The sequence below is a fragment of the Bos indicus genome, chromosome 3, assembly GCF_029378745.1.
Source record: "Bos indicus isolate NIAB-ARS_2022 breed Sahiwal x Tharparkar chromosome 3, NIAB-ARS_B.indTharparkar_mat_pri_1.0, whole genome shotgun sequence".
In the NCBI taxonomy this organism is placed as follows: Eukaryota; Metazoa; Chordata; class Mammalia; order Artiodactyla; family Bovidae; genus Bos; species Bos indicus.
The window spans coordinates 99,205,248-99,229,977 of NC_091762.1; the positions used below are offsets into that span (position 1 = coordinate 99,205,248).

The 24,730-nt window shown below is 37.3% G+C and overlaps 1 protein-coding gene and 1 non-coding gene across 3 annotated transcripts in view; both read left to right on the plus strand.

Moving 5' to 3' along the window:
* Positions 1–24,730, plus strand: part of STIL (STIL centriolar assembly protein) — a 54,017-nt gene that overhangs the window by 10,045 nt on the left and 19,242 nt on the right. For both annotated transcript variants that reach the window (XM_070786584.1, XM_070786585.1), the window contains exons 5-13: positions 198–385; positions 1,202–1,449; positions 4,447–4,530; positions 5,865–5,951; positions 11,922–12,072; positions 13,997–14,106; positions 18,757–18,871; positions 19,937–20,902; positions 24,003–24,168. In XM_070786584.1, coding sequence (XP_070642685.1) covers positions 198–385; positions 1,202–1,449; positions 4,447–4,530; positions 5,865–5,951; positions 11,922–12,072; positions 13,997–14,106; positions 18,757–18,871; positions 19,937–20,902; positions 24,003–24,168 — 2,115 coding nt within the window. The remainder of the gene's footprint in view (positions 1–197; positions 386–1,201; positions 1,450–4,446; positions 4,531–5,864; positions 5,952–11,921; positions 12,073–13,996; positions 14,107–18,756; positions 18,872–19,936; positions 20,903–24,002; positions 24,169–24,730) is intronic.
* On the plus strand, positions 18,581–18,687 carry LOC139182343 (U6 spliceosomal RNA). The gene has a single exon (XR_011566014.1). It is a non-coding gene; the product is annotated as a U6 spliceosomal RNA (small nuclear RNA).

Genomic DNA, 24,730 nt, shown 5'->3' on the forward strand with positions numbered 1-24,730 from the left:
CCAATGCAGGAGACGTGGGTTCAGTCCTTGGGTCAGGAAAATGCCCTGGAGGAGGAAATGGCAACCCACGCCAGTATTCTTGCCTGGGAAATCCCATGAACTCTAGCAGGCTACAGTTCATGGGGTCACAAAGAGTCAGACGCGACTTAGTGACTGAGCATGCATGCACACATAATAACTGCTGTTTTGTTCTACAGATGAAGAAAGTATGACATTGACAGTAGATCGTTTTGATCCTGGTCGAGAGGTACCTGAATTATTGGAAAGAATCCCTACTGCTTCTCTTCCTGGGGACTTTGTAATCCCATGCAAAATTCATACTCAAGGACTTTGTTCAAGAGAAATAATAACTCACAATGCAGATGACTTTAATTCATCTTTCAAGGTAAGATTTGTTGATAATGTGATTATTCCTAATTCAGCAAAGAATCAAATTATGTGTACTATGTTGTATTTTAATAAACCCATATTTAATAGATATTCATAAAAATTTCTGACTAAATGATTGTTGACCTAAAGTGCAATTAACTGTAGTTTCTGAGGATGGAAATTGTAGGTGGATAACATGGGTAGCATTCTGGAAGAGGAAGCAACATGACTAAGATAGCAAAGTACAAGGGTAACATTGAGGGTGGAGATTTTTGCTGGATTTGTGGGCAGTCAGACTTCAGAACTAGTGTGTCTAGATCAGAGAGAGCCCTGTCTGCCAAGCTAAGGAATTTTAACTTTGTCTAATGGGCTGTGTTTTTCATTGACAATTTCTGAAAAGGAGATACTGTTAAATCAAGGATGATTAATGTGATAGGGCAGGCTGAATAGAGTCAGAATAGTTAGGCCTTGCAATAGTCAGGGATGTATTTGCCAATAGTAGAGTGGTGGCAGTGAGACCAGAAAGGACAGTGTACATGAGCAACTACAGAGGAAGAACTAACTTGACCATATGGGGTAATAAGAACATAATCAAAGAGGAATGGGACTTCTTTATATAGATGGAGTATAGAAAATCTTGTACAGTATAGTAAATCTTATTTGATTTAACATCATTTTTCATGTAACCTTCTGGTCACATGGAAGAAATAAGAGAATTGAAATATTGCAAATCAGAAATTTTTTTGTTAATGCAAGATATATGAAACAAATACTTTAGAGATGTGTACAGATTTCAAAATTTTAGAATAATCGTGTGATGTTGATTCCTCAGGCTCTGCAGCATCATGTGTGTAGCAAAGAGCCCTTGGACTGTGGAAAACTACTTGCCCTGAGAGCTCATATCACTTCCAAGGAGAGTTTGGACACTGTGGATTTCGACTTGGATTGGGCAGCAGTAACTCTAGCAAACACCTTTAAGTGCACACCTGTGAAACCCATCTCCATCATTCCAACAGCTCTAGCAAGAAATTTGAGCAGTAATCTGAATATTTCTCAAATTCAAGGTACCTATAAATATGGGTAAGTAAAAGACATATTCATCCAGAATTTTAAATATTGGTCACATTAGTATATTTTCATGTTATTCATGTAATATGAAATAATTGTTCAGTCACTTTACATGCCTGATATGTGATGGCTAGAGAAATAACCAAGGAAGGTGATAAAGTGGTTATTTTTTTAAAAATTGCTAATTTTTTTTGCTTGTTTATTTGGCTACACCGGGTGGTAGTTTTGGCATATGGGACCTCCGATCTTTGTTGCGGGAGGAAGGATCTTTAGTTGAGTCATGCGAACTCTTAGTTGCAGTTTGTGGGATCTAGTTCCCTGAGGAGGGATCAAACCCAGGCTCCCTGCATTGGAAGTTTAGAGTCTTAGCTTCTAGACCACCAGGGAAGTCCCTAAAATTGTTAATTTTTGCTGAATTAATTATTTTTCTGATAATGAGCCTAACGGAGGCTAGAGAATTATTTGTAATATGCAGTTTTACTTGTGGATAATGAGCACAGCAGATAAAGGAGATAATTAAATTAAAATGTTACATACTCTTGCCTCCTAAATTGTCAACCACTTGAGGGTGGAGTTTCCTCACATTGCTGCAGCAGCATCCTCTCCAGCCTCCTATCCGCCACTCTTGGTTTCTTAGGAAATGCATGCCAAATTGCTTGCTTTCTGGTCCTCAGCAGGGCTGCTTCCCTGAATCCTCATCCACTTTCTTTAACCATTGTCTGCTGACCTAGGTCAGACAATGTAAGCACCCACTGCTTTAAAGTCTAAGCAATTCCTTTCTGGCTTCCTTTCCCACTGACTCCACCCTAGTTCCTGTTAGGTCTCCAGAGCTGAAACTGTTCGGCAAGGTAAACTCAACTCCAAGTCTTGTCTACCAAAATGCCTCTTCAAAAAAAGATAAGAAAAAGGTTTTTCTTCTCTGAGTGTCCCTGAAATAGCAAGAAAATGCCTACATACTGATCAGAGCACCTTTCTGGTTGTAGTGGCACAAAGGAAAAAGTGTTCCAAAATGATGGAATGGTCAAAAGACAAAGTGATTTTTAAGTGTTTGAACTAAATTGAACATTTAAATTCTCTTGGAGGAATAAAGTACTTCTCAATGGGGACACAGAAATGTGTGTTAAAATTAACCAAAAAATTAGTTTATTTTCTTTAATATCTGTGTCCATCTAGTAGTGAAGCAGAAATTTATCAGGTTGTCAAGGCAGAAGAGCTCTCAAAGCAGGTGTAAGTGTCATTTTACTAATGTAAAACTCTTGCCAACTCTGGCTTAATCATCATGGTTTGATACATTCATCATCTTTGTGTTTTAAGGTTATTATAGCAATAAAACCCACTCCAGTATTCTTGCCTGGAGAACCCCAGGGACAGGGGGAGCCTGGTGGGCTGCCGTCTGTGGGGTTGCACAGAGTCAGATACGACTGAAGTGACTTAGCAGCATAGCAATAAAATGTATCTTCTGTGGTATTGTCAAGACTTTACATCACAAATGGAATTGTTTTTACTTTGGTGTTTTAAAGCCATAACAGTAAAGTTAACTTTTTTTTTTTTTTTTAAACTTTACAATATTGTATTAGTTTTGCCAAATATCGAAATGAATCCGCCACAGGTATACCTGTGTTCCCCATCCTGAACCCTCTTCCCTCCTCCCTCCCCATACCCTCCCTCCGGGTTGTCCCAGTGCACCAGCCCCAAGCATCCAGTATCATGCATCGAACCTGGACTGGTGACTCGTTTCATACGTGATATTATACATGTTTCAATGCCATTCTCCCAAATCTCCCCACCCTCTCCCTCTCCCACAGAGTCCATAAGACTGGTCCATACATCAGTGTCTCTTTTGCTATCTCGTACACAGGGTTATTGTTAGCATCTTTCTAAATTCCATATATATGCGTTAGTATACTGTATTGGTGTTTTTCTTTCTGGCTTACTTCACTCTGTATAATAGGCTCCAGTTTCATCCACCTCATTAGAACTGATTCAAATGTATTCTTTTTAATGGCTGAGTAATACTCCATTGTGTATATGTACCACAGCTTTCTTATCCATTCATCTGCTGATGGGCATCTAGGGTGCTTCCATGTCCTGGCTATTATAAACAGTGCTGCGATGAACATGGGGTACACGTGTCTCTTTCCCTTCTGGTTTCCTCAGTGTGTATGCCCAGCAGTGGGATTGCTGGATCATAAGGCAGTTCTATTTCCAGTTTTTTAAGGAATCTCCACACTGTTCTCCATAGTGGCTGTACTAGTTCGCATTCCCACCAACAGTGTAAGAGGGTTCCCTTTTCTCCACACCCTCTCCAGCATTTATTGCGTGTAGACTTTTGGATCGCAGCCATTCTGACTGGCGTGAAATGGTACCTGATAAAGTTAACTCTTGACAGTTGTACTGTAGTTATCATATTCTTCAAACTTATTGTCAGTAAATAAGTACAATAATGAAGTATAAATGTAGTATAATGTCCTTTTAGGGAAAAGTGAGCTTTGGGGTTCTATCATGATTTGCAAAATTCTTTGATAGCAGTTGGAGGAATATAGTACAAGGAAGATTGAATACCGCTCACCTAATTCAGTGTCCTTCGTTGACAAGTCACATTTGTTGTAATCTTGTCAAGTCACCTGGATGCTTGATCACTTCCAGCAACAGGAAGTTCATTTCTCTCAAGGAAATCTATTTGGTTCTGAAATTGTCAGCCTTGATTTTAATACTTTTGATTTTTAAAAAGTTGACACTTTCAGAGCAAGCTTTTTCAAAAGATGTGTAATCTTCATTGACCATTTTAATAGATAGAAATTTTAAGATATTAAATCTGTTCTATTTTGTCCTTGGAATTGCTGGAGTCTTTTTCTACACTTTGAACTCTTTTCTTTGTGTGTACGTGAGAGAAATTATTCATTTGAATCCTTTTCTCTGCCTGAAATATACTTCTTTAGCATTCAGATGATTCTCTTTTAGGTAAAGTACATAGTTCCAATTGTTTTTATATGAATGTCTCTTGTTTAGATATCTCACCATGGATGAGACACGCAAGCTGTTACTTTTGCTGGAATCTGATCCCAAGGTCTATTCTCTACCATTAGTGGGAATGTAAGTATTGCATTATTTATAAAAACCTTTTCAGCCATATATGTATTTAAATATATATGATAAACATGTGAATCATTTGTACTATAAATATGTCATTAATACTTGGATCAAGGGAAAGGCTACCCACTCCAGTATTCTGGCCTGGAGAATTCCATGGACAGTCCATGGGGTCGCAAAGGATCGGACACGACTGAGCGACTTTCACTTTTACCTTATAAAATTGTGAATGCCAATGATGCTTAAGCTTTCTTATTTTAATAGCTGAACCAATTAAAGCAAGATTTTTGTCCAATCTTAGGAAGAATTCTAGTATATAAAGAAAAGCTGAATTCTTCTGGTTGAAGCTGAAGCCCTAGAGCCCTGTTTCTTTAACCTTACTCACTATTCCAGTCCTTAAGGCAATTTGAAGAATCCAGGACTCAGAATATAACCTTGTTTAAAATGTCAGACAATTTTCCAGAAATTCTCAGTATTTATGGCTGTCTCTTTCAAGTTAGTGGTTAATGACATTTCGGCAGATTATTCAGTCAGAAATTTATCTTAATTCAGTATTTATTGAGTGCTTACCCTATACATAGTCTTGTGTTTCATACTGTGTTGGGATTTAAAGCTCAAGGAATTTATAATTTACTATGAAATAAACAGTTTAGAGTGAGCACTATTGCTGTTTTTAAGAGAGATGATGGGGAAAGGCAAACTTGAGCTGGACCTTACGTGTGTGGCCAATAGAAGGAAGGACTGATGGGGTAAGGAACCCATGTGTGGGAATGGTATGTGCAGAGTTAAAAAATAAGAGTGCACAAATGTTTTGTGGACTATGAAATCTGTTTACTGTCTGTTCACTCTGGTCTTGGCAGTGGCTGTGTGTTGGTCCTGCTAAGTGAGTATCTGTTAAGAATTTTCTGTGTTTCAGGCTACCCTGTATATTTATAGAATTCAGTCCTTTCAATAACTATGGTTTTAGGCTGCTAACTTCATCCTCCCTTATTTTAGAATATTCTTTCTAGTGCAGGCTAATTGATTAATTCTTATTTTCACCTCTGTTGTTAACCATTTTCTCTCTCACCATTTGACTACCATGTCAGGTGGAAAAGGACAGAAAGTAGTGCTCTCTCTATAAGTATCCATCTATAGTTACAGCTATATCTATAGTCTTCCCCTTAATTATCACCATGGTTTAATGTTCATAGATTTCTTAATTATGAGCCCTTTAATTTATTCCTGGTGAATGCCAAGAATCTCTGCCACATTACCTTGAGAAGAACATAATCTAAAGGATGTTAAATGCTAATTTGTAAATGACTATAGTTCTTAATTTCTATTTTTTGTTTTAGCTGGCTGTCTGGAATTATACATATCTATAGTCCTCAGGTATGGGCCTGCTGCTTGCGATACATGTTCAGTTCTTCTATTCAAGAAAGGTAAGTGATGTTTTTATTTTGATAGGGTTTTATTTAGATCTTTTCCTCTACTCATGTTTTATTGGTATCATTTAAGATTCATGCAATGCCTTAACCTTTTATATTATTTACAAACCAGAAGAACAAACACACCAAGGAAAAGAAGCCTTACATTAAGTAGGAATAAAACCAGACAAAAAAGATGATGTTGTGCTAAACTTGGAAATATCAAGAAATTCACTTGCCTAACAACAGTACTGTAACACAAAAGATACATTTTTAATGAGTGGAGGGAAAAAAACCCTTGGGATCATCTACTCTAGCATTCTATTTTATAAAAAAGATTAATTTTCATTGATGTGACTGAAAATAAGTTAGAATTTTTTTACCTTACAAGTGTTTTATTTACTCAGTGCTACTGATAGTACCCTAAGAAACACTTGAAGTTTAATGTTCTTAGAACTAAAGTATAAGCTTTGGAAGTAATAAACTTTCTGACCTCACTTCCTCATTTTATTTTGTACATGATACCACTGTTTGCCTCTTACTTTCTTCGTCTATTAAATGAAAATCCCATATTCTCTTTCTGTCTGCTTTGGTGGCTATAATGCACTTAAAAGAAAATTTAATGGAAAGCCAGTGCAAGTACATGACAATAAATCAGACATACATAAAGATGCATAATAAAAATGTCTCTTCCACCCCATTTCCCCAGATACCCCATCCCCAGAGACAACCACAGTTCAAGGATTGCTTCCTTCTTGAAGCATAGACAAATATCACCCTTCCTGACCTATAAAAGTTAAATCAAAAATGAGATCACACTGTTTACCCTTTTCTCTGTTGCTTTTTTCTTTATGTCATTACAACTTAGAGATCATTACTAAATCTTGGCACATATAGATTTAACACGTATGTTTTACAACTGAATAGTAAATAATAGATACTACATTTTTAAAACTGCTCCTTTTGCTTGCAGATAACTTTGTGTTATACATCTTTGTGTGCAGATACTAGTATATTTGTAGAATAAATACCTAAACGTGTTTTTTTTTTTCTGGGTGAAATAGCATATAATTTTAAGTTTTGGTGCATGCTAAGTCGCTTCAGTCATGTCCCACTGTGTGAGACCCTTCCAGGCTTCTCTGTCCATGGGATTCTCCAGGGAAGAATACTGGAGTGAGTTATCATGCCCTTATCCAAGGAATCTTCCCAACCCAGTGACGGAACCTATGTCTCTTGCATCTCCTGCGTTGGCAGGCAGATTCTTTACCACTAGCGCCACCTGGGAAGCTTTGGTAGATATTGCCAATTTGCCCTTCAAAGGCTACCAATTTATAATCTTTCTGACCGGGTTTGAGAGTGCCTGTTTTCTCCATCCCCTCACTAACACTGTGGAACAAGTATTTGTTGAGCGCCTACTATGTATCAAGCACTATTTGTGATATTGGCAGTAAGCAGTACACAAAATAAAGACCCTATAGAGAAAAGCATTAAATAGGAAAAGTAAAATAAATAGTAGTTTACAAGGTGATAAGTGCTGTGAAGAAAAACAAGCAGGGGAGGCAGATGTTGTGTTGATACACTGGCAGGTAGGGTTGCAGTTTTAAACAGGCAGTCAGGCAGGCGAAGACCTGAAATGAGGGAGTAAGCCGTGTGGCTGTCGGGGGCAGCGTCCCAGACAGATGGGTGCAAAGGCTGTGCGTGAAAGATCACCTTGCATCTTTAAGGCACAGAAAGGAGGTAGTGTGGCTGGAGAGGAGTGAGGAAAGGGAAAAACAATAAGACCTCAGAGAGGTAACTGGAGGGCCGTCATTGGACTTTGATCTTTGCAGAACTGACAGGGGAAAAATGGCCTTTTCTGATGTTTTATCACATCAGCTTCTTGGAACTTCCTAATCATGTCTCTTGCCTTTATTCTATTGGATTGTACATCTTTTTCACATTGCTTTACAACAGCTCTTTTTCTTATTCTCTGTATGTATGCATTTATACAATATGTAAAGTATACAGAGAAAATGGGCTTCTCTGGTGGCTCAGCAGTAAAGAATCCGCCTGCAGTGCAGGAGACATGGGTTCGATCCCTGGCTTGGGGAGATCCCCTGGAGGAGGGCATGTAACCTACTCCAGTATTCTTGCCTGGAAAGTCCCATGGACAGAAGAGCCTGGCGGGCTAGAGTCCCTAGGGTTGCAAAGAGTCAGACACTAGTGAAGCAACTAACCACACATGCACACACAGAGATCTATGTATTTATTAAAATATATGTGTTATATGCTACAAAGATTTTATATATGCATATAAATGTGTTACAAAAAAGTGCATATGTATATATGTATTGGTGGGATTCTCAGGTGACTTAGTGGTAAAGAAGCTGCCTCCAGTGCAGGAGACACAGGTTCAATCCCTGGGTTGGGAATATCCTCTGGAGAAGGAAATAGAACCCACTCAAGTATTCTTGCCTGGGAAATCCCATGGACAGAGGAGCCTGGTGGGCAACAGTCCAGTCTGTGGGAGTCACAAAGAGTTAGATATGACTGAGCTCTCTATAGATACATAGGCACAAGTTTATTTCCCCCAGAATGTCATTTTATTTGACTTTGGTTAATATTTTTTCCCAAATAGATGTTTTTTTAAAGTCAGATTTATCCTTCCTTTTTCTGCTTTGGTTAGAAAGGATTTTTATTAAAAATCTCCTTAGAAGCTTTTACAATTCTACTTTTTACATTTTATTTTAATTGTAAAATAAAATTAGTTTTCCTTGCAATAAAATGGAAAGTAAATTTTCATTTTGGCATATTAGTACAATTAAGTTTTATTATCAGTGACTGGTCTTGCTTTAATTACTTACTGATAGTAAATGCTCGGTAAAGTTAGTTTTGAAGCTCTCTCTGTTAGTCTGAAGCATTAGGCAATTTCTTTGATACCTGGACTGTAATGCCACCCTTTAACCAAAGAGGCATCAGTATTGCTTGACATAGCTTAGGTTGATACTTAACAGCATTCTGATCAGTGGTCTTATCTGACTCTCAAGCGAGGAATTGAACAGAATGGGCATTCTGCCTCCTGAATCCCCACTGCCTTATTTTGTTAATAGTATAATATATCCCCAAATCATTTTCATTCAACATTTTACAGAGTAGAGAATTACTAAAAGTATTTTTAAATGCTGGGTTTTGGTGTGTGTTTTAAGGACTCTTGATTACTTTACAAATATTTGTTGAGTCATGTAGTGAACAAAATGAATATTCATTTTATCATTGTTTACAATAGTGAAATACTATAAATAATTTAAATATCCACTTTTAGAAGTCTACATGAATCAGTAATAGCACATCTATATGTTATATTACTGGATAGTAACTAGCAAAGAATCAGAATATCAAAGGTATAGTATAGAATATACTGTATAGTATAGAATAGTATAGAATATAGTGACATGGAAAGAAATCCAAGATTGTCAAATAAGAACTAGCAAATGCAATTAAGGAAACAGTTCCATTTACCATTGCAGCAAAAAGAACAAAATACCTAGGAATAAACCTGTCTAACCTGACCTGTACTCAGAAAATTATAAGATACTGGTGAAAGAAATTGAATATGATGCAAACAGAGAGATGTGCTATGTTCTTAGACAGGAAAAATCAGTATTGGTAAAATGGCTGTACTACCCAAAGCAATCTACAGATTCAGTGTAATCCCTCTCAGATTACCAGTGGCATTTTTCACAGAATTAGAACCAAAAAATTATAGAGCCAAAAAATTATACAAATTTTATGGAAACACAGAAGACCCCAAATAGCCAAAGCAATCTTGAAAAAGAAAAACTGATCTGGGGGAATCAGGTCCCTTGTCTTCAGACTGTGCTACAAAGCTACATTAATCAAGACAGTGTGAAAAAATATGGTACTGGCACAGAAACGGAAATATCAGCCAGTGGAATAGGATAGAAAGCCCAGAGATGAACCCATACACCTATAGTCATCTAATCTATGACAAAGAGAAGAGTATACAGTGGAGAAAGGACAACCTTCTTTAATAAGTGGTGCTGGGACAACTGAACAGCTACATGTAAAAGACTGAAATTAGAATGCTCCCTAACACCATACCTGGAGAAGGAAATGGCAACCTACTCCAATATTCTTGCCTGGGAAATCCCATGAACAGAGGAGCCTGGCTAGCTACAGTCCATGGAGTCGCAAAGAGTCAGACATGACTGATTGAGTAAACAACAACAACTAACAGCATACACAAAAATAAACTCAAAATAAAGACCTAAATGTAAGGGCGGACACTGTAAAACTTAGAAGAAAATATAGGCAGACCACTCACTGACATATATTGTAGCAAGATCTTTTCTGACCCACCTCTTAGAGTTATGAAAATAAAAACAAAAATAAATAGGTGGGACCAAATTAAACTCAAAAGCTCTTGCACAGCAAAGGAAACCATAGACCAAACAAAAAGACAACCCCTAGAATGGAAGAAAATATTTGCAAATGAAGTGACTGACAAGGGATTAATCCCCAAAATATATAAACAGTTCATGCAGCTCAATATCGGAACCAAGCAGTCAGTATCAGTTAGTCTCTAGTTGTGTCTGACTCTTTGCAACCCTGTGGACTGCAGCACGCCAGGTTTCCCTGTCCATCACCAACTCCTGGAGCTTGCCCAGACTCACATCCATGGAGTCGGTGATGCCATCCAACCATCTCATCCTCTGTCGTCCCCTTCTCCTGCCTTCAGTCTTTCCCAAAATGAGGGGTTTTTTCCAATGAGTCAGTTCTCGTCAGGTGGCCAAAGTATTGGAGCTTCAGTATCAGTCCTTCCAATGAATATTCAGGACTGATTTCCTTTAGGATTGACCAAGTAACCCAGTGGAAAAATGGGCAGAAGACCTATATAGACATTTCTCCAAAGAAAACATACAGACCAACAAACACTTGAAAAGATGCTCAGCATCACTTATTAAAGAAATGCAAATCAAAGCTACAATGAGGTATTACCTCACACAGGTCAGAATGGTCATCATCAAAAAACCTACAAACAATAGATGATGGAGAAGATGTGGAGCAAAGGGAACTCCACACTGTTGGTGCGGATGTATTATAAATTGGTACAGCCACTGTGGAGAACAGTATGGAGGTTCCTTAAAAAATTAAAATTAGAACTACCATATTACCCAGCAATCCCACTCCTGGGCATATACCTGGAAAAAAATTGTAATTCCCAAAGATTTATGCACCCCAATGTTCAGTGTAGCCCTATTTACAATAGCCAGGACATGGAAGCAACCTAAATGTCCATCAATAGAGGAATGGATAAAGAAGACATGGTACATATATATAATATAATGGAATATTACTCAGCCATTAAAAGGAACAGAATTGGGCCATTTGCAGAGATGTGGATAGACCTAGAGATTGTCATACTGAGTGAAGTAAGTCAGAAAGAGAAAAGCAGATATCAAATAATATTACTTATATGTGGAATTTAGGAAAATGATACAGATTAATTTATTTGCAAAGCAGAAATAGACAGATGTGGAGAACAAACCTCTGGATATCAAGGGGAGTGGTGGGTAGGATGGATTGGGAGATTGGGATTGACATATATATACTACTATGTATAAAATAGATAACTAATGAGAATCTACTGCAGAGCACATGGAACTCTACTTAATGCTTGTGGTGGCCTAAATGGGAGGAAATCTGAAAATGAGGGGTTGTATGTTGTGTAACTGATGCAATTTGCTGTACAGCAGAAACTAACACAACATTGTAAATCAACTATACTCCAGTAAAAATTAATTGCAGGGGGTGTGGATTCAATACCTGGTCAGAGAAAAGTAAGCATAGGTGTGCTCTTCAGTTTTTTCCAAAAATTGGACTGTTTAGTCTGTTAACTAAGTTGAGAGACTCAAATAGAATTCTTTGATGTGCTTTTGTTATTTTCAATAAATTTTAAGTAAATGGCATTTTTTTTTTGTCCAGGGTTTTTTCAGAATCTGGAAATTTCATCATAGTTCTCTATTCTGTGACACATAAGGACCCTGAATTTTATGAATGCCTCCCTTGTGATGGCAGGTTACCTGACCTTCGATTCCAGCTACTAACCAGCAAGGAAACATTACGCCTTTTCAAAGTAAGTGTGATTGGACCACCTAGCACACTAATGACTACTTAGTTATATGTTACTGTATATTGGCCTTTTAAACCCAGTGGTCTCTACCCTTTAAAATAGTAACTCAAAGTGTTAGGCTTTCTTTATTTTTGATCAGTCTTACTTAATATTAATTTTATTCATTTATGGTTAATTTCATTTTGTAAATTTTAGGACATACCTCCAGAACCAAATTCTAATACAGGATCAAATGTTATCCACAGAGTAACTTTTCCCTGTTTTTCTAAAACCTTTTAAGGCTATATCAAGAATTTATGTATTGTTTCATTTTATGATGTTGAGAGTTAATTTGTGATCTTAGTGTTTCCTTTGTCCTGAAAGTTACTTTTTTAATTATGGGTATAAAAAATGATTTCTCATAGTTAAAAATCAGCATCTATAATATGTAATCCTTGGATTCAGAGTGGATTGTTGCTGTATCCAATAACATACATAAAAATACATTTAGGTGACAGTCCCAGAAAAAGTAGGTCTTTGAAACCATAAGTATCATTATGTAAAAGCATTCTAAGGCTGGGAATTGCCTCGTGGTCCATTGGCTAAGACTCTGTGCTCCTTCCTGGTCAGGGAACTAGATCCCACATGCCACAGCTAAGACACAGTATAGCCAAATAAATGAATAAATAAAAATATAATGTTTTTTTAAATGAAATATATTCTTTTAAGAAAAACATTCTAAGGCCAATAAAAAATAATTCTAAAAAAAAATTATGTATCTTTTTACAAAAATATTGACAATCCCTAAATAACAGTGTGTTTCCACTCAGATCTTATTTTGTGCCTTTAATTTCATTTATAGGTTGTATTGATTCATGAATTAAGTTTTTGTATTTTAATTATAAGCATAATCATCTTTGAGGTATAATTACTTATTTCCATTTTAGAGACATATATCATTCACTCATTTTATTCTTCAGATTGTATCCTCAGTTTAAAGTTACTATTTAACTGAATCCTGGTTATTAAGTTGTAAGTTATATAGCAAAATTAAGTTTTCACTTTCATTTGTATAGTAAGCAGATAGTTTTTTAAAAGGTTGAATAAAAATAGAATTACCATATGATTCAGTAATTCCACTTCTGGGTGTTTATCCAAAGGAAACAAAAACACTAACTCAAAAAGATACCCACACCACCATGTTAATTGCAACAGTATTTACAATAGCCAAGGCTTCAAATAACCTAAGTGTCCATGGATGGATGGATAAAGAAAATATGATTTATATTATATCACGTTTATATAATGGAAAACTATTCAACCATAAAAAAGAAAGGAAATCTTGCCATTTGTGACAACATAGATGGACTTTGAGGGCATTATGCTAAGTGAAATTAGTAAAACATAGACAAACACCGTATGTCACTTGTATGTGGAATATTTAAAAAAAATTAAAACATTTTATTGAACTCACGGACAGAGAACAAATCGGTGATTTGCAAGAGAGTGACAAGGGTTAGGGAAGGTTTGAGGGCGGCCAGAATGGCCAAAGGTGGTCCAAAGACACAGACTTGCAGTTTTAAAGTAGTGAGTCATGGAGATGTAATATACAGCATGGTGAATATAGTTAACAATACTATATTATATTTTGAAAATTCTTATCATAAGAAAAAATTTATCATCTGTATGGTGGTGAATGTTAACTAGACTTAATTGTGGTGGATGTTTAACAATATATTCAAATATCAAATCATGTTGTATACCTCAAAGTATTATAATGGTATGTCAATTATATCTCAATTAAAAAATATTTTTTTAAAGAAAGATTACAGTTACAGAAATCATAATTCCCCTTTCCACCCAGTGTTTCAGAGCTACTTTTCATCTATATAGTGTTCTCTGGTGTTTATTTAAGTCACATCTCAAAGTATGACCTACTTTATTTCAGAATGTTGAACCTTCTGACAAAAATCCAGTCTGTTTTGAACTGAGCGCTGAAGACCAGAATGCAGAAAGAGAGTTTTTTAAAAAAGTTTCTAAGAATCTTTCAATTAAGAGGTAAAAGATATTTTTATTATCATACTTTTTTTATTACTTTCATTAGTTTTTAATAATAAAGTAAGTCCCCAGTTATTTCTGAGGGAACTGTTGGTAAATCTTATACCACAGGTGTCCTTACTATAAATGCATTCCTTCATATTTGTAAGTTGGATGATAATTTTAATGAAGTGACAACTCTAATGTGGTTCTCATTTGACTTGATTTATTACATAGGGGAACAAAAGTATTTGTCAAGAAATTATCTTACTTAAGAAGAAACATCCTGTTTTTGTTTAGTTTGCCTTCTGTCTTCCCTTCCTTGTAGTATTAAACCTAGGGCTATCAGATAAACTACTATAAAAATAACTCCTACTATAAAAATAACTCTTCTACCTAAAACAGAAAACTTTTAAAGCAAATGTACTAGGAGAATATTAAATAATGGCTTGTGACTTTTTGGGTCCAATATCTACTTTTGTGATAAACTAAATATTCCCTTTGTATTAGGGTTCTCCAAAGAAATAGAACTAACTAGTGCATAGAGAGATTGGTTATTGGAGTCTGTTGCTATTCTAACAGATTACCACACACCTAGTGACGACAAACAATACGGATTTATTACCTTCTAGTTCTAGGAGTCAGGAGTCCACAATGGGCCTTTGCTGCTAAAATTAAAAGTGATGGTAGGGGCTCTGGCCATATCAGCCTGAAGGCGCCCGATCTCATCTGATCTTGGAAGCTAAGCAGGGTTGGGCCTGCTTAGTAAAAAAAAAAAAAAAAAAAAAAAAAGTGATGGTAGGGCTGCATTCTCTTTGGAAGTTTTAGTGGTAAATCCATGTTCCTTCTTCCAGCTTCTAGAGGCCGCCTGCATTCCTTGTTGTCTGGTGGTCCCTTACTGCACCTTCAAAGCTAGAAGCATAGCATCTTCACATCTCTCTCTGACTTCTGTTTCTTTCCTCACATCTCCTTCCCTGACTCTTATCTTGACTCCATCTTATAAGGACTCAATTGTGTTTACATTGAGCTTATCTGATCGTCTAGGATAATTTCCACATCTCAAGATTCTTACCTTAAGGACATCTGTAAACTCCCTTTTTCCTTGTTCACTAACATATTCACAGATTCTGGGGATTAGAAAGATGTCTGAAGTAAACTCTATCTTTGGGCATTTAAGTTATCCTTGAAACAGGCTAGGTCACCAGAAAACTATATTCTTATAGACTTGCAGGAACACCACCATTGACTGAAGGTTTAAGGCTTTTTTCAAGATTTTATTGAATATTTGTGAAAGAAAAAGACAAGTTAAGGGGACGCTTGGTAATTTCTTTAACATTGTTGAAAAACAATGTCTGTTTTCAGCTCTGACCAAAGCTTTGATAAGGATCAGTCATTTTTAGATTTGAATGTTAGTGAAATGTTTATCCCTAGATAACTTTTGTTGAAATTATACATTAAGTTTTTTTATTTTTTGTTTGAGTGCTAAAAAAAGCTCACAGTGAATCTTTTTTTATTTTTGGCTGCACCACACAGGATATGGGATCTTAGTTCCCCAACCAGGGACCGAAACTGTGCCCACTTGTTTTCTTTTTAAAAGTAATTGGGGGAATTCCCTGGTGTTCCAGTGGTTAGGACTCAGCACTTTCACCGCTGAGGCCTGGGTTTGATCCCTGATCAGGGAACTAAGATCCACAAGCCATATGGCATGGCCAAAATTAAAAAAGTAATGTACTTAATTTCCATTTTGAGCCCCTCTTCATTATGCGCAGTTATGGAAGCCAAATTTCAATCAATTCAAGGTCTGTTTATCCTGTTTCCTCTGAGGTTTCATGTAATTTAGAGGGGACTAATGCTATGCCCTGGCTTCCCTGGTGGCTCAGAGGTTAAAGCGTCTGCCTGGAATGCGGGAGACCTGGGTTCGATCCCTGGGTTGGGAAGATTCCCTGGAGAAGGAAATGGCAACCCACTCCAGTACTCTTGCCTGGAGAATCCCATGGAGGGAGGAGCCTGGTGGGCTACAGTCCATGGGGTCGCAAAGAGTCAGACAGGACTGAGCAACTTCACTTTCACTTTCAATGCTCTGCCCTATGCTTCTCTGGTGGCTCAGATGATAAAGAATCCGCCTGCCAGTGCAGAAGACCTGGGTTCAATCCCTGGGTTGGGAAGATCCCCTGGAGAAGGGAATGGCAACCCACTCCAATATTCTTGCCTAGAGAATTCCATGGACTGTAGCCCACTAGGCTCCCCTATAGGCAGACTACCTTCTGTGTGGTCACAGAGTCGGACATGAATGAGTAACTAACATTTTCACCAACCCTGTGCCACTACTGGTGGTGTGGGGTGACGTGATTCTCATCCACCCACACCACTCGGCCACCTGCTGAGATGTTTTCTTTTGCATCTGGTCTTTGGCAGTTGGTTTGTGCAGGTTCCTGCCGCAGCCTCTTTAACCTGTTCAGGTCACTGGTTCTCTGTGTCTTGTCCATGCTGTGCGGAGGCATATGGAATATCATTCTGTATTCTCCATGTCCTTCTCGGGTATGGCAGGAGAGCTTTGTGGGATTGTTTCACTGCAGCCCCTTGGCACAGAAAGAACTCTGTGTTTGCCTCTCCAGACTGCCAGGGTTTGGGACAAAGGTCTGTTCGCTGTCAGATCTTCCACATCTGCCTAAGGGTTTCTGTTGTTCAGCCTACTACAGAGACAGGACCCTTTCTTCAAAATTCCATTAATGTCTAAGCTCTCTTAGCTTCCTTCTAGCTTTTCTGTCATCTTCCCTACCTCATCCTATTGAGATTTTATTTAGTTTAAGATGCACAAAAGCTTGATGTATATAGTCTTTCAAATCGTAGTCTTAAACTCTAATTTCAGCATTTGAAATTCAGTACCAACACTCAAAACTTTTTCTGTGTTCTATTGAGGCATGATACTTGTGACGCAGTAACTACAACTGACTAAATGGAGGAGGTACTTCAGTTAGTCTCAGAGTAGATTACCATCACAGATATAAGTACATAGGAAAAGGTAATTCCTTACTTGATTTTTCTTTATAACACAGTGAGTGTTTAATGTAATATGTTTAATATAGTGAGTATACATCTCTTTCATCAGATGATAGATTTTTTTTTATGGTAAATTCTGTATCTTATGTATTTCTATGCTCCTTAAAGTGGTTAATCAGAAAATGCTCAGTAATTTGCTTAAGAATAACTGGGTTATGGATGCAACTAGAGATGATCATACTAAGTGAAGTAAATCAAAAAGAGAAAGGCACATACCGTATGATATATGTGGAATCTAAAATATGAAATAGATGAATCTGTCTGTGAAACAGAAACAGAATCAGGGACATAGAGAATAGACTGGTGCTCGCCAAGGCGCAGGTGGGTTGGAGAGGGCTGAATTGGGAGTTTGGGATTAGCAGGAGCAAACAGGTATATACAGAATGGGTAAACAACACAGTCCTACTGTATAGCACTGGGAAATATATTCAATATCCTGTGATTAAACTATAGTGAAAAAGAATATGGAAAAGAATGTGTATGTATGTCTATGTATATATGTATGTATAACTGAGTCACTCTGCTGTACAGCAGTAATTAACACAACATTGTAATTCAACTACACTTTAATAAAAAAAATAAGTTAAAAAAAAGAATAAGTGGGTTAAACTTGCCATGGTCAGGAGAAGGGGATACATTATTAAGCATGAGTCTGACTGGCTCAACTTTCCTGATCATCTGACCCTGGCTTGAAAAATAAAATAATTTGTGGTTGTCAGATACTAAATTAAGTGATAAAGTACCTTCGGATCAGATCAGATCAGATCAGTCGCTCAGTCGTGTCTGACTCTTTGCGACCCCATGAATTGTAGCACGCCAGGCCTCCCTGTCCATTACCAACTCCTGGAGTTCACTCAGATTCATGTCCATCGAGTCAGTGATGCCATCCAGCCATCTCATCCTCTGTCGTCCCCTTCTCCTCCTGCCCCCAATCCCTCCCAGCATCAGAGTCTTTTCCAATGAGTCAACTCTTCGCATGAGGTGGCCAAAGTACTGGAGTTTCAGCTTTAGCATCATTCCTTCCAAAGAAATCCCAGGGCTGATCTCCTTTAGAATGGACTGGTTGGATCTCCTTGCAGTCCAAGGGACTCTCAAGAGTCTTCTCCAACACCACAGTTCAAAAGCATCAATTCTTCAGCGCTCAGCCTTCTTCACAGTCCAACTCTCACATCCATACATGACCACTGGAAAAACCATAGCCTTGACTAGACGGACCTTTGTTGGCAATGTCTCTGCTTTTGAATATGCTATCTAGGTTGGTCATAACTTTCCTTCCAAGGAGTAAGTGTCTTTTAATTTCATGGCTGCAGTCACCATCTGCAGTGATTTTGGAGCCCAGAAAAATAAAGTCTGACACTGTTTCCACTGTTTCCCCATCTATTTCCCATGAAGTGATGGGACCGGATGCCTTATTCAGCTTCAAAATGAAAGAAGAGTGCTCACTTCAGCAGCACATATACTAAAATTGGAATGATACAGAGAAGATTAGCATGGCCTCTGCACAATTGTGACATGCAAATTCATGAAGTGTTCCAGATTTTTTTAAAAAATAGAAAGAACAAACGAATACTGATTACTGAAGACTTACTTTTTCTCCCATCTGTTCTTTAGCTCTTCCCAGAAGTTACCTCCAGGGAAAATGCCAACGAATGATCATGACTCTGGTGTTGAAGATGAAGATGTTTCTCCAAGACCAATTCCTAGTCCTCATCCAGTGAGTCAGAAGGTATCACTGGTCTTAGAACTCACCTTTGTAATTAGAAACCTAAAAGTCTCTTCATGTTAAAGCACTCAATAATATATAAAGATAAATATCATATATTCCTCACAGGTACATTTAATTATTATATGTAATAATATTAATATGTACACATATTGTAATAAGTAAGTATAGTATTTCCAGAGAAAACCAAGGAAAAGAGGTTAAGTTAGCTCCCTAGGATTATATAACTAGGAAGTAGTAAAGCTGGAATTCAGGAAGTTTAGGATTTGGTAGACTAGTAGTTTAAGAGGTTTAGTTTCAGAATCTGGTGCTTTTAACCCATGTAGAATCAACATTCTATACTATCACCAGCACTTGACATTGTTCTTATCACCATATTTTGAGAAAACATTCTACTTGCTTTTGGAGATTGCTAGCAACCCATCATTATTTTTTTTATTGAGGTGAACTAGTGGGTTATTTTAGAATTTTTCTGTTTTAATTGGACTAATTACTTATTACAAGAAAAAGGAATGGGAAAGTTTTCTTAAATTAATATTATAACCAAATTCACCACAGCGATACTTTACTTACTCTATTTGGCTCTCCTCCAGCTCTTTTACTAGATATCAATAAAAAGAATAGCAGTGAATAATTTCACTTAGTATGATATTTTTAAATACTTACTGGAAGACCCTTTCTTATTAAGATGAAAAAACACTATTCTTTGCTAGATGTATTGAAGCATCTGGCCTGATGATTTTTTGTTTTTGCAGAGAGGGTAAAAAAAGTCTGTTTCCCATGTCGAGTTCTGTAACCTAAGCAACGTCAATCGGTGTTCCAGTGAAAAGAGTTTCATTGGTAAACAAGTTTGTGAGGGCAAGGACCTTATTTATTTTGTTCACAGTTGTGTTCCTGGTACTAGCACATAGAAGATGCCCAGCAAATATTTGTCAATTGTCTAAATAATCAATACTTTTTAATTAATAACTGGATACAATTTGGAAAATACTAGCTTAAAGGAAAATGAAGCATATATCATTCTCCTGAAAGGCACTTTTTCTTCTTTCATTTCTTTCCCACTTATAGGTTTCTAAGATCCAGCCATCAGTTCCTGAACTTTCACTTGTGTTGGATGAAAACTTCATAGAACCAACCCCTGTGCCTAACCCATTGGAAATGGTGAATAATGAAAATCCTCCTTTGTTGATTAACCATGCTGAGCACCTTGAGCAGTCACAACCCCAGCTTTGTGATGAGAAACACAGACCAGAAGCAGAAGCTGGAGAGCCTTCCTTCAGAGGGCTACCAAATCCATTAAACCAAGACACTGCTCCTTTGAGACACTGCAAAGTAAGACAGCTGTCTACCTGTAAGAAAGGGAACTCTCATATCAGGAACAGTAGTAAGCCCTCTTTTAATGGACTGTCTTCAGATACATCTGAAAAGCTTCAAACAGTTTCTGCTGCAAATGTACACAAAGAAGAGTATCCTGTAAGATCCTCCACGTTTAATTCCAAGCAGTCTTCTCTTGCCCCACAGTCCCACCCACACAATTTTGTTTTTTCACTCCATAATTCAGGAAGACCGATGGAATTTCAAATACCTACTCCCCAGCCACCCTCTTACTATTCCACAAATGTTTGCAGTTGTTGCCAGCATCATGGCCATATTCAGTATAGTCCAATAAATTCTTGGCAGGGAATGAATACAGTAGGATCTGTTCAAGACCTCAAGTCTGAAACCCTTCACAAACATTCATTATTTCATCCAAGTGGATGTCCAGCTCAGTACCATAATGCATTCTTTTCTTCAAGTAGTCCTATAGCCTTGAGACCTCAGGGAAACATGAGGGGTTGTTCTTCCGACAGCAACGTAGAACCATCACCTGCGGCAAGACTGCCTCCACACGTGGACTTCTGTAGCCCATGGCCTTGTGCAGTATGTATGCACACACCCAAGACTGGGTCAGATGATGGGATGATGGGACTGTCTCCAGATGCGTATAGGTTCATCACAGAGCAAGACAGACAGCTGCGACTACTTCAAGCACAGGTTTGCTAGCTTTCTTCTGTTAAATTCTTGAATTTTTAAAAAGTAACTGGCAACTCTTCAGTAACTATAGTTTATGAAGTGGAATTGCAGAATGTCAGAATTAGAAGAGACCCTGGAAACTGGATTCTAGTCCCTGATGTTTTACACATTAGGGAAATGAGGATTTGAATAAGGAAATGGCAACCTACTCCATTACTCTTGCCTGGGAAACCCCATGGATGGAAGGAGCCTGTCAGGCTACAGTCCATGGAGTTGCAAAAGAGTCAGACACGACTTAGCGACTGAACAACAACAATCAGGGTTTTATTTGTTGCTTTATTTTATTTTGTTATACCAGATAAAATATTTTTTTCTTTTTATCCTTAGATGACTGACTCCATATATTTACTGAATAATGTATCTTTTTGTTAATGATTTAAACATGTATTTTTTATTTTATAATGAAAGTATCATGTGTTTGTATCTATTTCTATACTGCACTCTCCATTGATCTGCCTATCTATTCCAGCACTACTACCATTTAGTTTAATCTCTATAACTTTGTAGTAAATGTCTTATCAAGTATTTCATATGCAATTTCTCTAAACCTCACTTTTCTCAGCTGTAAATTGGGAATGCTGCTGTTGCTGCTAAGTCGCGTCAGTCGTGTCTGACTCTCTGCGATCCCATAGACGGCAGCCCACCAGGCTCCCCCGTCCCTGGGATTCTCCAGGCAAGAACACTGGAGTGGGTTGCCATTTCCTTCTCCAATGCATGAAAGTGAAAAGGGAAAGTGAAGTCACTCAGTCGTGTTCAACTCTTCTCGACCCCATGGATTGTAGCCTACCAGACTCCTCCATCCATGGGATTTTCCAGGCAAGAGTACTGGAGTGGGGTGCCATTGCCTTCTCTGAAATTGGGAATAATGATTGGTGTTATTAATATATGTAGCTTTGATAGTTAAATGAATTTATATGTGTATATACACACACACACACACACACATCTGTCTATCTATCTAAAGTGCATAGTGTAGGATGAAGCTTTAGTAAACAGTCAGCAAATTACAATTATCTTATTTGTCTCTTAGTCCTTACAACTACCTTAGTTTTAGGTAATATTGAATCTCACAGTGGCTAAATAGCTTTTCCAAAAGGTAACAGAGTAGGAGTTAAGTTATGTCCTCATGACACTAAAGTCCATGCTCTAAACCACTATAAGTACATATTCCTTTTTGTATTATTAATGCAGGTTGTATTTCTACTGATGTCAATAATTTATTGATAATACTTATTTTCCTATATTAATAAAGTTAATCTGGTAAAATTAATGAGATGAGTTGAATTCAGCAGTGTAACTTATGGGCTTCCCTAGTGGCTCAGATGGTAAAACATCTGCCTGCAATGCAGGAGAACGAGGTTCGATCCCTGGGTTGGGAAGATCCCCTGGAGAAGGAAATTAATCTGCTAAAATTAATGAGATGAGTTGAATACAAAGTGTAACTTATAGGGAAACAAGATTACAGTGTTTAAAAAAGGAGGCTTTTCCACTCCTAGGTGTATATGCAAGAGAAATGAAAAAATATGATCACACAAAAGCTTTTACACACGTGTTTGTAGCAACATTGTTTACAATAGCCAAGGGTGAGAACAATCCAGAGTCCATCAACTGATGAATAGATGAACACAAATGTGACATTATATATACAATGGAATATTTCAATCATCAAAAGGAGTGAAGTACTTATAGGTACTGATAGGTACAGATGAACTTTGAAAATGTTATGCTAAATGAAAAAAGCAAGATATAAGGCCACGTGTTGTTTGGTTTCATTTCTATCAAATGTCCAGAATAGGCACATCTGTAGAGATACAGTGGCTTCTCAGGTGGCACTAGTGGTAAAGAACCTGCCTTGTCAAAGCAGGAGACATAAGAGATGTGAGTTCGATCCCTTGGTTGGGAAGATCCCCCGGAGGAGAGCATGGAAAACTCCAGTATTCTCTGGAGAATCCCTTGGACAGAGGAGACTGGTAGGCTACAGTCCATAGGGTTGTAAAGAGTTGGACATGACTGAGGTGACTTAGCACACACACACACACACACACACACACACACACACACGTATAGAGATAGAAAGTAGATTAGTGGTTGCCAGAGGCTAAATTGTGGAGCCATGGAGAGTGACAGCTAGTTGGTCCAAAGATTTTGCAAAGGTTAATGAAAATTTTGTAGAGTTAGATGGTGGTGATGGATGCAGACTTTGAGAATATACTAAAAACTATGGAATTGTATACAGGAATAAGTTGGGTTTTTTTTTTTTTTCTTTTAAATTGGAGGCTAATTGCTTTACAATGTTGTGTTGGTTTCTGCCATACAACATCATGAATCGGTCATAGCTATATATTCCTTTCCTCTTGAGCATCCCTCCCACCCCCTATAAAGGGATAAGTTTTATGGTAGGAAGGGAAGCTTTTAGTGCTTGAACTTCAGCTTTGCTACTTGTTAATTATGTGACCTGGGCAAGTAACTTTATATTGCCTCAGGTTTTTTCTCTGTAAACTGTGCTTACTAGTAGTACATATTCACGGGGTTGTTGTAAAAATCATACATAAAAGCTCTTATTGTAATGTCTTGTAAACAGGAAACACTCAGTGTTAGAGATTGTTATTAATATTTCCAGTTTCAGCATGACCAAACATGGACAATTCTGGGTGACCTTTATAAAATGAATCTTGTGTAAAAAAATTGTTCACATTTGATATGTAGAATTAGAGAATCTCCTCTATCTTACTTTTGATTGATAAGTGAAATAGAAATAAAATGTCAGAGTGTTAACAAGGCTTTTCTACATGAGTGTCAATTTATGAATGTTGATCTAAGCACCTGTGTTTTTACTTTGAATAGGTAGCCCATTTAAATGCTTCTTAATAACTAATGACAATGATTTTCAGCATTGAATAAGTTTTATGATTTAATCTAGTTGAAATGTGAGAAAATGCAGTTAAAAGTCAGTTACTTATAACTGGGGCACTCTGTAATTCATTTTTAAACTCTTCTGTCAGTTTGGTTGTTTACTTCACTGTCATAAACATACATAAAAAAGTGTTTTTAATTGATACAGATTCAGCGTTTGTTAGAAGCACAGTCTCTGCAGCCCTGTTCCCCTAAGACAACCACTGTTGAAGACACAACGCAAGCTGCAAGACAAATGGAGTTGGTTTCCATGGAAGCACAGTCTTCCCCTGCTTTGCACATGAGAAAAAGTGTAAGCATTGCTGTGAGCACAGGTAATTTCATTTTTCTTAATTTGTACATAGTACACATAGAATTTAAACCAAGGTGATGAGTATGTAACTTAACTCTTTGTGTGATTTTACTCTTTATGAAATAAAACTCTACCTGTAAACAGATTGGAAACCACATAACGTAATGTGTTGTTTGTTTTTGCTGCTTTTCCAAGCTGGACCCAGTTCTAATGAGAGAAGTCATCTGTGGTTTAGGGGATCAGGGAAGATTTCATCCATGCAGTGTTACTGATTCTGGGCCTTGAAGGGAATGTAGGATCTTGGTGGAATTGAGAGATGGCAGAACAGATTAAGTAGAGAAAATACAGGCTCAGAGAAACAACACAGAGTTCTGAGTTGTCTAGTACTCTACCCATTACTATGTCACAGAGAGCCATTACTACATCTTTCACAAAGCTGTGTCTGTTTCATCTTGTAAGCAAAATAGAAGGCCTTTTTAAAAAAATCAATAATATAAATGACATCTATGTGTTTACATATTTCCTCACAATCAGACTATGAGATCTTTAAGAACATTTTCATGTGTTTAGTATCTAACAAGATG